Source organism: Lactuca sativa, chromosome 4 (genome assembly GCF_002870075.4).
Source record: "Lactuca sativa cultivar Salinas chromosome 4, Lsat_Salinas_v11, whole genome shotgun sequence".
Lineage (NCBI taxonomy): Eukaryota > Viridiplantae > Streptophyta > Magnoliopsida > Asterales > Asteraceae > Lactuca > Lactuca sativa.
In genome coordinates, this window is record NC_056626.2 from 135,864,260 (window position 1) to 135,877,668 (window position 13,409).

The 13,409-nt window shown below is 36.5% G+C and overlaps 2 protein-coding genes across 2 annotated transcripts; both read right to left on the bottom strand.

The window, feature by feature from the left end:
* Positions 1-5,014: 5,014 nt before the first annotated feature.
* On the bottom strand, positions 5,015-5,548 carry LOC111886176 (uncharacterized). Its single transcript, XM_023882408.1, has one exon. It carries the CDS (start codon positions 5,546-5,548, stop codon positions 5,015-5,017), a length of 534 nt encoding a protein of 177 aa, XP_023738176.1.
* A 2,814-nt stretch (positions 5,549-8,362) lies between these two features.
* On the bottom strand, positions 8,363-9,760 carry LOC111886186 (uncharacterized). Its single transcript, XM_023882420.1, has 3 exons — positions 9,546-9,760; positions 8,835-9,019; positions 8,363-8,700 (listed from the first exon to the last, which is right to left on the bottom strand). The coding sequence occupies exons 1-3, from the start codon at positions 9,758-9,760 to the stop codon at positions 8,363-8,365; spliced, it is 738 nt and encodes a 245-aa protein (XP_023738188.1).
* Positions 9,761-13,409: the final 3,649 nt, after the last annotated feature.

Below are 13,409 nucleotides of genomic sequence, written 5' to 3' on the forward strand. Positions count from 1 at the left end.
TTCTCATCCTTACACGCATATTCGTTTGAATCACTCACATAAGGTGAGTTCATACCCCTATAATGAATCTTTTAACTGTTTTAAGTGCTTTTAAGGGTGGGAATGCAAGTTGAACACAATGATAATTGTGTAAATGTTTGTTATAAACATCTTTCAAAAGATTGTTTATGTCTTTATAAGTTATCAAAACATTTCAAAAACTCTTTTAAAGTTATGTTACTTTATAATTTAACAAAACTCCGTTTTTAAAGTACAAGCATAACTTAGTAGTAAAATGAGTCTTTTCAATAACAATCCAAGTAAAACACTAGTAAACTATAAGGGGTATAGTTTAGAGGTTCAGCTCATACTAGATACTAGAGAATACTATAAAGAGAAACGGGAAGGTAGATACAATACATCATAGATACATACTATACACTATACATGATAACAGAAAGAACATGCTAAGGTACTATAACAAAACGAACACACTAAACGCTATAGCAGGAGAACACTACAGGATCTAACTATACCAATAATCACTAACTCATTGTTCTAAACAAAAAGTGATAGTAACTTGGGTATACATGATCATATAACTTTAATGTAAATTTACGCGGCCAAGCAATTTGTTTGCGGAAGTCATGTTTGGTCCCATGAATCTCTAGCAGGGAGAGCGGATAGTATGGGTACTATCCATCACATTATGACCTTAATAAAAAAAATACATGTTTTTGAGGTAATCAGTACGTCAGGATGTCAATTCAAAAGACAACTGGGTACTTACATTTTCCCATTACTTTCATATTGTGACAGTTCCACTTGAAAGTTAATACAAACTATTTTCGAGTTAAGATAGTTATAAACTAGGGAAAAACTTACAATTTACAAATGACAAACAGATTGGTCGAGTCTAGTACATTCAGTAGAAAGGGGGCATGTAATGCTAACTTTATGATTCCTTAGTGTATACATCAGGGATATATATTATTTGGATCCGACAGGTAGTAGGGTGTGTGCTTTCCACTTCATTTCTTGTTCCTTGTTTGGTTGTGGGCTTAGAGTAGATTCACCCAACCTACTATCTATCCGATCTTAGCTACATATATATTTCGTATACACCAAGTAATCATAAGGGGTACCAGGTATGGGCCAGGTCATAGTATACAAATTCAATGCACCATTTTCTAGTACAAAACATACTTTTCAAATAGAACATTTGGTAGACAAAACTAGAAACTTACAAGTAAAGGGTTTAATCAATTTTATTAAACCAATATAAACTTAAAGGACCTTAGGTGGTTAACTCTATAATACCTAAGTCTATACATCAGGTTTATATATAATTAATACCCGATAGGTAGTTGGATGTGTGCTTTCTGCCTCATTTCTTGTTCCTTGTTTGGTTGTGGGCTTACGGCAGATTCACACAATTAACTATCTATTCGAAATTAGATTATATATAGGTAGTATAAACTAAGTGATTATAGAAGGAACCACTGTGGTTACCATTTTTACTAAAAGAAATAAGGGTTTTCTTAAAGAATCTTTTCATCAAATATAAAGGAACTATTACAGTTAACTCCATGAGTACCAAGTGAATATGTCAGGGTTATATACAACAATGATCTAACAAACAATGGGATGTGTGCTTTCCGCCTTATTTCCTGTTCCTTGTTTGGTTGTGGGCTTAGGGAAGATACACACAACCGATTTTTTGTTTACTCTGAGTTTTATATAAATTGTATCCATTTAATACTCATAGAAAGGACTGTAGAGTCATTTTTACTTATCTTTTAACATAGCAGGAAATATAGGATTTTCTGGAGGAACAGGCAAACTTTTCTAAACAGAACTTATAACTTACTACAACTTTCTTACAACTACTTCCATCACTAAAATCTTATGAACTCACCAGCTTAAATGTTGATCTACACTTTCAAAACAACTTGTATTCTCAGGAGACCAGTAGAAAGGTATGCATACTGGGATTCAGAAGATGGAGCAGTATAGCTTCAAGTCTTGTTTTGTTATTTACTTTGTAGTCTATGTTATGTAACCACATACTTCGTAAACACTTTCTTTCTAATGAACTGGTTGTTCATTACTTTGATTACTATGATGCATGTCTTGTGATGCTAAACATGACGACCTCCACCCCCGAACGTTTCCGTCGTTCCGGTCTTAGGGTGTGACAGATACTGGCGGGCACCTACAAGAGTGCGGTAGAGAGTGCCATCAGCAAGATGTTCACCATCAGTAGCCCTAACTTTGGTGGATGTATCCACTAGTGTAGCGCATGGTTTACAAGAGACCACTGCAACTCATTAAAGGATATCACGAGTATAAGATGCTTGTGACAGAAAAAGACCATGTTCATCGTGAGTAGCTGTGATACCCATAAAATGGCGAAGTGGACCCAGATCAGTCATAACAAATTCCTGGGACAAAGAGGTGATAATGTTGCGGAGAACAGCAGGGTTAGAAGCAGTCAATAGTATATCACCGTCATATAGTAATAAGTAAGCACGTTGGCGACCATTTTGATAAATAAATAACGATGAATTACAAATACTACTTCTAAACCCCCGAGATGTGATAAGTGAAGCAAAACAAGTATAGCATGCACGCAGGGCTTGCCTAAGCCCATACACAGATTTCTGTAAATAACAAACATGGGATGGATACCGAGATTCAACAAAGCCTGGGGGCTGGTGCATAAAGACAGTCTCATGGAGATTGCCATAGTGAAATGTGTTTTTGACGTCTAACTGATGTATCGGCCATGTCTGCGAGACTGCAAGACTGAGAACGACTCATATAATAGCTGGTTTCATGACCAGAATAAAAGTCTCTAGGCAGTCAATACCCACTGTTTTTTATTTCCCATTAACCACATGGCATGATTTATAGTGGTCAAGCAATCCATCCTCTTTAAACTTTTTACAAAACAGCGACATACACCGAATAACTAGGTTGTCGGTCGGTCGGGGAACGTGTTCCCATGTTTTATTTACCTATAAAGCTCAAAATTCATCTTCCATGGCTTGCAAACAATAAGGATCGGGCATGGCGGCAAAGATTGACTTAGGAATTAAAGAGATGGGTAGGGTAGATGAGGTATGAAGGTTTAAACAGATAATCACGTTTGGTAACACCTACTCATGCACGGGTAGTCATCCGATGAGTAGGAGGAGGGGTGGGATTGAGGTGAGGTGGATTGAGGTGGGGTGGATGTGGGGGGGAGGTGTTTTAGACAGGAGAGAGCTTCATTGAGCAGATGGAGGGGAGGTGGTTGGTTTTGAGCGACGTGAGTAGGTCCAGATGGGTAGTTGAGAGGTGGATAGGGTATGGAATGGTGTTGTTGATGGTTGAGTGGGGGTGGTAGATGGTGTAGGAGTGGAGTGTGGAAAAACATGAAGAGGTTGGTCATCGAACAAGTCGAAAGAGGTGGAGGAAGGAGGGGTATTGGACAATGGAAAAGATGTTTCATCAAATGTAACATGATGGGATAGGTAAACTTTACCGGTGGAAGGATCAAAGCATCGATAACCCCAAAAGTTTTCCGGTTATCCAAGATTAACACATTTAACGGATCGTGGTTGGAGTTTATGAGATTGAGTGGCAGAGATGTTGAGATAACAAGTACACCCTAAGGTGCAAAGATGGTCATATGATTGTTGGCGACCGTAAATAGAGAATGAGGAGTAAAAAAATTGAGGTGTTTCGTTAGAAGGATGTTATGTAGGTATGTAGCGGTGTGAAGAGCTTCAACCCAAAAGGATTGGGGAAGAGATGCGTCGGTGAGAAGGGTTCGGATAATGTTAGTGAGGCGACGAATCATCCGTCCAGCACATCCGTTTTGTTCGGATGTTTGAGGGCAAGAGAGCGGAAAGACAAGACCATGAGTTTGGGCAAACGACTTAAATTCATTATTGTCAAATTCACCACCGAGATCTCATTGGAAAGAATTAATGGTTCGGTTAAATTGAGTTTGGATGAGTTTGTGAAATTTTGTAAAACTAAGAAAGGTGTTAGATTTGTATTTGAGAGTGTAGACCCATACATAATGAGTGAAATTATCGATGAGGACCATATAATATTTGTAGCCAGATTTGCTTAAGATTGGAGATGTCAAAATATCACAATGTATAATATCAAAGGGTACGTAAGTAATAGACTGTGAATCATAAAAAGGTAACCGGGTATGTTTAGATATATGGTAATCATTACATAAAGTTGAATTTGTAGGTTTATTACAAGAAATTGAAATTTTAGAACGAAGTAAATCTAAAACAGGAGCGCTCGGATGACCCAAGCGAGCATGTCATCGATCGTGAGAGTATGCAAGGAGAGCAAACGGATTGGATGGTGTCGTGAAGGGGTAAAGATCGTCTGTGCTATCATGCCAAAAAGAAGAGCTCCAGTCTTGAGTTCCTTTAGTGAAAAACCAGATGAGTCAAATTCAACTTAAGCTTGATTATCGATAGTGAATTTATGAATAGATAAAAGGTTTTTACTAATGGAGGGAGTAAAAATAATATTTTTCAAGGCATATGAATGAGATTGGGTGGTGTAAGAAGAATGTCCAAACCCATGAATCAGAATACCAGAACCATTTCCAAAAAAATCGAGGTTACAAGAGAAGTAGTCATGGAACTTAAGATCTTACCCTAGTCAGATGTGAGATGGGTCGAGGCGCTTGAGTCCATGTACCAAGACTGGTAATTGGAGTTAAGATGCACTTGATGCATTGTTTGTGCCAAATCTAATGGACCATAGTCAGAATAACCAGCAAATTGGAGAATGGGAGCAGCGATCGGACTAGTTGGTCGTGTCGGAGGTGGTTGTTAGGCCCCTGTTGTGATGTTGGATCGACTACTAGGCTGGTTCTGAATGTGTGATTAGCCTAATGACTTGTAGGCTGGGTCGGACCATGTGAGGGGTATGGAGATGCAGGTGGATTCCATGGTTGTGAGATGTCCCAATGTTGTTGATGCCATTGATTTCCTTGATTCCAATTTGATTGGCCTCAACCTCTACGACCCCGTAAACTTCCGCCACGGCCATAACCAGGTGGACATCGACCGCGGATGCCTGCACCTCTACCCCAAGTAGTTATTGAAGTTAGGAGTCTGACCACATTGAAAGAGTGTGAGTTTTGAAATGATCGGTCAACAGAAGAAGCAGTGATGACTGTATGAGTTTGATTTTGCCTAGATGTTTGTCGGTGTTCTTCCAGTTGCAGCATGCTATGAGCCGTCTCACATGATGGAGACCTTTGATTGATATATGCCCCAACGACATCAAATTTTGGTGGTAACCCACAAGCCATACGCAAAACAAGTCTTGCTTCAAGGACAGGATTTTCAACATCTTCCATTTGGTCTGCTAGATTTTTTAATTTATGACAATAGGCTACCATCAATGAACACGTAGCCAAGGTGAGATTAGAAAATTCTTGTTCAAGGGCATCAGCACGTGATCCCTTATTGTTAAGAAATTTTGTTTTGATTTTGTTCCATGCATCTTGAGCAGTAGCGTCATTTTCCAAATTTCGAACCATGAGTTCATCGAACAATGTACGATAAATCTATTGCAAGACGATGGCATCAATTTTGATCCATTGAAGATAAGTGGGATCAGTTTCCTTTGGTTTTGGGGTGTCATCGGTATGATCAAGAACTTTGTAAGCTTTGGCATGAAGATGGAATAGTTTTATCCATGAAGAGTACGTAACTTTGACACCATCCAGAGTTCGTATCTTGGTTTGGATGTTCGTTACAGTGTATGCAGGATGTAACGTTGTGGCCTTTACTTCACTTGAACTAGCATCATCCCTGCCCATGACAATGACATAGAAGGGCTCTTGATATATACAGTGAAACAGATGAAACAAACCTATAGCTTTGGATGAAAGGGTGACCGTTGAATTTAGGGTTTATGGCTCTGATGCCATAACAACAAATATAGGATCTGAATCTTCGAATAGTTGTGATCAACAATGCCCTATTTATATAGGGATAAATACAAACGGATCCCCAAATATAGAGGGGGTATAATAGGAAATAATACCAGAAAATATTGACAACAATACAATATTGAAATATATAATATCCAAAAATATAATCGGCTAATAAATCATTCAATTGACAGATGAATTTGATGAAGAAATTGAGAAATTACTTTACAGGGTTTGATCTCTAATTCGAGAAAATCACTATGAGGGTATTCTTATTTGCAAACACATACATTGAGTCAATGTGACCATCTTGTTATTGTCGTCTCTCCTAAAACAGAGCTATTAACACGGAAATATAACTTAATGCAGACTATGGGAGGGGAATGTGATTTACTTTCGTTGTGCAGTTTATTGTTTCAAGTTCTTCGAGTATTTTGGTCATAACTTATATTAGAATTGGCATCTTTCCATGAAATTTGTACAAATGGGATCTAAGATATTGAGTTCTAACAAGTCTTATAATAAACCAAGGAGAAATAAGCCATTACTTCCCAAATGATTTACCCCTGGAGGAGATGATACATGGGATAAAGTAATAAGGACCTCTCATCGTACCAAGGCTACTAGCTGGTTATAATGGTTTAATCATTACATAAACTGGTTAATTATGCGCTTAAATCATAAAGTGATGAAAAAACAAATGTTTCCTATATTTTCCATAAACAATAATGTGCAAAGACAAGTTATTGGTGTTGACCTACATCTTTAATATTATAAGTGCAAGATTCAATAAATAGAAATCTCTATCAACAAGTCTTCAAAGCTCAAGCATCGAGTGATTGTAGGAACAAGCTATTGGAGATATTTTATAGAGGTCGAAGCAAGAACTTGCAATGTAATTTTTTTGTTTTATTTAATATGGTATATTGGTTTCATTTCTTTGTAAAGAAAATTTTACATTACAAAATCAACCAAATTATAGCATTGTACTTTCATCTTTTTTGTTTCTTTTTATAAGCTAGAAATTGCTATGTATTTGGATGAAATTGTTATATTTGGTGAAATAAATGTAAGTATATTTTTGTTACCTGCAATTTGCTCATTCATTAAACTTAAAATTATAGACCTTCAATATTTTGTAAACCATTGTTTTCTTTATATGTTACTTTTTTACAAGGTTATTTGCAAGCCAGGATATTGACTTATCTTTAATTCTAGCTTTATAGGTTGTTGAATGAACTTTTTACTTATATGGATATTTTTTTATGTAAAACTATCAAAATGGGGGTGAAATAAAAATAAACACACAACCACACATACACACAACGACTGTGTGTTGATGTGTATATGTGTTGGGGTATGCATATTGCTCTTTAAAAGATGAAGGGGAAGTTACACCATTTAGCAATGGAGTTCACCATTTTTACCAGAATAAACAAAGTGCTTTAAAATGGACCCTTGTAAGCAACATACTTAAATTTTTGTAACCATAATAGCAACATACTTTCATTTTCCCAGACAGTAATAATGTAAGATTAATTGCTGATAATTTTATATAAATATCAATTATGTAGGTAACATGGGAGTCATGGACAAGCTTGACGTGTTGGTCAAGCAATAAGGGCAAATTTGGAATTTGCATGAAACAACACTAGATTTTAAGCATTTTGCCTATATAATTGATATACTTTACTTTTTTGACATGATAACAATGTTATTTCCCCTCCTTACCAATAATAGCAATGCTTTTTCATTTCCTTGCCAATCATAACAATATACTTGGTAGTTTAGTGCTAACAACAACATACGATGAATTCCATACTTAACAGCAATGTACTTACATTTGGTCAAGATCAAAGAATGGAAAGAAATATCCAAACTACCTATTGTGGGTCGTGCTTAGTACGGACCTTGAATATAACTAGCATATATATATATATATATATATATATATATATATATATATATATATATATATACATATATATATATATATACTAGCCGTTTACCCGCGCTAAGCGTCGGGCGGCAAAGAGCTTCTTTCAAAAGATAGTTTTAATGTGATGATTAGTTTCCTTTAGACGTGAGCTATTCATTGCGGCCTTTTGGTTGACCATTTTGAGTCGAATAGTTCATTTCAACGGATAGTTTCTTTTTAGGTGCATAGTCATACAACACGACAGAAGTTGAGTATACATTTGGAATTTCATCTAATAGTTCATACTTGATTTTACAATATATAAATAACAACAATCTGCAATCATGTAGTTTTGTACACTTGTAACATGTCCAATATATAAAGTACACCAATCTACAATCATGTTGCTTCATATGCTAGCCCTGCATTAAACATCAAATGACCATCTAAGATACATATTTGAAGAAATTGTAAAATTATAAGTTATTGATTGTACCATTTTAATCACATAAAACTTCTTTGTACACAATGTTTGATGTGTAGATTCCATCATTATCAAACATTTTTTCCGGCTTTACTAATACCTTGGTATTGACACGTGATATTTCTCTGGACAACATCACATAAAGTTGGCCATGTGAGAATACCGATTTTGGTAGAAAAACACCTACATTTGGAATTGTTTGTCCTTGAGCTTTATTGATTGTTATAGAGAAACTAAGCTGAATTGGAAACTGCTTTCTCTTTAGTTTGAATGGGAACACCTCATCGTCAGACGGACATAGAGGAATTCTTGGTAAAAACACTCTTTTTCCAACATGTTGACCAACAGCTATCTCTGCATCAATGACATTTCGTTGGAAAGCTCGACATATCAATTTGGAGCCATTACATAACCCATTTGAGGGATCGATATTTTGAAAAGTATTATTGGGCACCCAGTTTTTAACCGAATATAATGAGGGGGTATACCATTAACATTTAGCGAGTTCAAATATTCCATTGGATATAAGTTATTTTTGTCATCTTCTGCTTCATCAAAACTGTAGTAAACTTTTTGCTCGCCAGAAAATTGTTCGATTAACTTATAATTAATCTCATCAACACTTTCATTTTTAGTTGACAATATCGCCCTTGTAAGTCCCAAAACAATGAATCTTACGCAATATCAATCAATCTATTTAGCAAATACGGAATATAAACTAAATAGAGATTCAAGCACACGAAAATAACATTCAATACACATGATTCTATTGATTAGTGGTACATTAAACCTTCTGACTTCAGCCGTGAACCAACAATGGGCAAAAACTACTTACTAAGTCACGGCTGGGAACACTATATATATATATATATATATATATATATATATATATATATATATATATATATATATATATATATATCGGTCCAAGGTGTCAAAACTCCAGCCCATCAAGACCGTAAACACCATATAAGTACTAAGTTTTCACGGTTAAACTAACCGTGAACACATACAGACCCATTAAAGCATTAACAACCTAAGCCCAAAAAACAAAAAACAAACTAGACCCACTAAGGAATTATGAGCCCAGCACAAACCACAAAAATATAACCCAACAATCTCCCCCTTGGTTTAATGTTGGCTGCTTTTAAAGCTTGTCTATGAGATGAACATCATAATGATCAAGTGCCCCAGCCCACAGCTTCTTCTCAGTTATAGTGGCAACCATTCTAGTGAAACTTTTGCCAGCAGCTTCAAAAAATTCATTCTCAACAATAAGCTGAAAATGTGAAAAAGTATGAATATCACGTTCTCCAAACTTTAACAAACCACTTGGATCGACAATGCGATATTGGCCCTTCTTTAGCTTGATTACCGCAGATGCGGTAGCTTCATCATAAACCCAAAAATGCATTGAGTCCAAAGTGCCTTCTGAAACACGTTTAGGAACTGGAATCCTTTTAACTTTCTTTGTGGGTGGCTACATGACGTTCACCGAGGTTTGATTAGTTTGATGATCAATCATCTTTAGCCATTCTCATGAACGATAAAGCAGTAGGCATGCCCTCAAACTTATTTTTAATTTGAGTCTCGAGAAACCTATTAAAATCCCAGGCCACGAAATTATTAGTTGGATTGTGGAAGGGAGCATGATTAAGTTCAGCAAGATCAACTGTAGTCCAGGACATAAAGTCAATTGGCTTCTCACAGTACTCAGCTCGCTTGCTCTTTCGCTTTACCGCCCACATTTTCCTGTCAGCATCATATCCCCACATCAAAATGCCAGATCGATCTCCATACTTGTCAATAAAAGCCTTTCCTGTTTCCCTTAAAAACATTTCAGGGTGATCACCTAAAACATTCTGATCTGAATGCTTTATAACCAACATCTTCCCCTTTAGCTCCTCAATCCGTGCTTGCTTCTCTCTCCTTTATTGAGCAGAAAAAGGACCAAAAGATAAAAAAGTGTCAAGATTCGCGTCTGGAGCAGGTCTAACAACCCTCTCACTTACACCTTGAGAAGATGGATTAACTGGATTAGAAGTAGAAGTTGTAATCTTTTCACCTTCAGAGCTCAAAGGTTGGAAATCATCACCAAACTTTTGATGTAAACGTTGTAACAAGTCAAGGACTAAAGCAGCTATACCACCAAGATTTACATGAAGTTCAGAAATCTTCGCATCTTTAACAGAGTTCTCTTTCTCAAGACTAGATACTCATACATCCAAATTACCAATTAGAAAGTCCTTCTCTATTGATTCCTTCCTGAAAGACACAATCTCATGTTTAAGCTCAGAGATAATTTGATGAGAATCTTCATCACTCCCTTGTCTGGAGCCGATAGATATTCCTTTTCCTTTGGATTGAGAAATAGAATCTTGAAAAGCAAGTATCCTAGCTAGCTTGACAGATGCAGCATCATGCTCTGGAAGTGATGGAGCAGAGGAACTTCCTGAGGCGAACGTTTCTTCATTGGCCAAAAACATGAAACCTTCGCCAAAAACTAGACTTTAAACATTATCTTGAACCTGGGCTGGTTCAAAAATTAGGCTTTGAGCATCTTCTTGAACGACTTGGGCTTGCTCCATAGAAAGACCTTGATCATCTTAAGAGACCTGGACTGGTTCTACAATAGGGCTTAGATCATCTTGAGCCATCTGGGCTAGTCCTATAGAAAAACTTTGATTATCTTGAGAAAATAGGGTTGGTTCTTCAGTAGGGCTTGATGGTTGTACTGGTTCAGAAAAAAATAATCCCTGTCTTGGATTGTTGCGTCTTTGCTTTCTTGGCAATAAGGAGGCGTCTGAATCAATTTTATCACTCTCAGATGGAGAAGCAGAAATAACAGGAACTGCTTGGGGAGGCTTCCTTGCAGTTCACTGTAGTTGAGTAATGAGAGCATCCATCTAATCGGGTGTGGGATCGGTTGATTGCTTGAAAATATTTACATCCTTTTCAGTTTCAACTGGAGTATCCAAACCTTTACTAGCAAACTTCTGTGGTAGTACATGCATACGAAGATCTATTCCATCATCACCATCGTCGGTATCACCAACATCATCATCAATATCATTGTCATCGTCATCATCAGAAATCTCAAACAAGGAACTGAGATTTGGTCTTGTTGGAGCTGCATATTCTTCAACTACTATTGCAATTGGAGTACTAGCAATCTGAGCATCTTCCATTTCAGCAAACTTTCCAAATTTAACCAACTCTCTTGTTCCTCGAAAAGTGATCTTAGTTGTTTTCTAGATTGCTTCATGAGTCCAAAAGTGTTGGGACCCAAAGCTTTCAACTCCAACGTGTCATATGACCTCTCAATTTGAGAATATTTTTCATTTAGGATCATTTGAAGAAACCTTGGATACATTAAGAATTGATCCTTTTTCTTCCCCTGAAGATTTCTTTTCATTTCTTCAAAGACAAACTTTGAAAAGTTGTAATCCCAGTTCATAGATAGAGCGACAATAGTTGAGGTCGCAGTCTGAGAAATCTCATCAAAACCTAACTTCCTTCCAGAAATACAAATTACAAAGTAATGTGCAAGAAACCTTCAATAAGGTGGCAGCTGCTTCTTGATAGTTGGAGAATAAGTTCCTTCATAGCACATTTTCTCAAGCACCTCCTTCACTTTACTAGCAGGATATTCAGTTGGAAATGCAGGATCATCACCAAATTCAAGCATATCTCGAATAATTTGTTCAGAGATAACTATGTTAATTCCCTTTATCACAGATTCAATGGTGCCAGCTCCACCTGCACCCTTGTTATTCACAGAGACATTTTTCCAGAAATCAACAATTAGGTCCTTGAAAACGACTAGATTAGAACGTAACGCGTGTGAAATTTTACAATTATTCAAGCCCACAATCATATATTTGAATTCTCGATGAGCAGCATGAGGATCCATAAGAAATCCAGCAACATTGTGATTTTCATAGAACTTTAAATGATATGCCATTTATCTGCACCAAACGAGTCAAGTAAGAATGATTCAAGGAAAAATAATTGTCCAAACAATATTAATTACAAAACAAAATTTAATTATTAAGAATAATAAGAATAATAACTTCTTATTAAACATAATAATTTCCTTGAATTAGATGTTGTCACACCCCCGAACCAGACGGCGGAAACGTCTGGGGGCTTGCGCGTACCTTCATCTTGAAATATCATTACAGTGAATATAATTGAAACATAGCATCATCATCATCACACATGTAATATTACAACATTCATTGTTTACATCGAGTATTGTATTTGAATATTACATGCCAAAATAGTAAGAGTACGATGAAACAAAATATCACACAATATTCATTAGTTTGTTTCGTTCATCCTGCTTCAACGGTTTCCTGAGAATACAAGTTATTTTGAAAACGGTCAACATAAAAATGTTGGTGAGTTCATAAGCATGTTTGTGAAAATGATTTGTATAACTTTGAAAACCACCAGAAAATCCGATATTTTCTGAAAACTGTTTAGTGTGTTTGTGTTAGATCTTGTATTAATGCATGTATGTTATTGTTTATTTGATTAAAAAGGTAAAGAGAATGCAGAGAGAACGTAAGAGCATGTAACGAGAATGTTCCCAGACAACCCGATGTTGCCTAAATAGAAAGGTCTTCCGTAAACTTCATAACGTTAATTCCTCTAAGCGAGCCGTCATAACCATACTAAATAATGACAATTTTGCATGTCTTGGCGTCGTTGGACGCCGACGGAAAATAGAATAAGGTTTTTGTCACCCTAGACTGGCCTAGTCTAACTGTAGCGAACAGCTCTGGTGTGGGGTGTCATCCCCGTATAGATCTATACACAAATCCCCGCTCTCCCTCCAAGAGACTCTGGTTATAACTACAGGCTACGATCGTTCACTTAATAGGTGCCAACCGATTAAAACTCGCTAGATCCTTAATCGAATTTACGCGAAGAAAAATGTATAAACTCATTCTAGGACCAATGATCCATGTAAGTGAACCACTAAGGCATCACTCAACATGTAAATCATTTCAAGACCTAAAGGGAATGAGATTATATAACATGGGCCCAAAATATAT

What these genes read in the sequence shown, in the direction of transcription:
- LOC111886176 (XM_023882408.1), bottom strand. Translation starts at nt 5,548, where the DNA reads ATGGTTCGAAATTTGGAAAATGACGCTACTGCTCAAGATGCATGGAAC.
- LOC111886186 (XM_023882420.1), bottom strand. Translation starts at nt 9,760, where the DNA reads ATGCATTTTTGGGTTTATGATGAAGCTACCGCATCTGCGGTAATCAAG. An exon ending in ACTATAACTGAGAAGAAGCT is followed by an intron (nt 9,020 to 9,545) that starts GTGGGCTGGGGC and finishes ATATTGCGTAAG; the next exon opens with ATTCATTGTTTTGGGACTTA. An exon ending in GAACTCGCTAAATGTTAATG is followed by an intron (nt 8,701 to 8,834) that starts GTATACCCCCTC and finishes TCATTGATGCAG; the next exon opens with AGATAGCTGTTGGTCAACAT.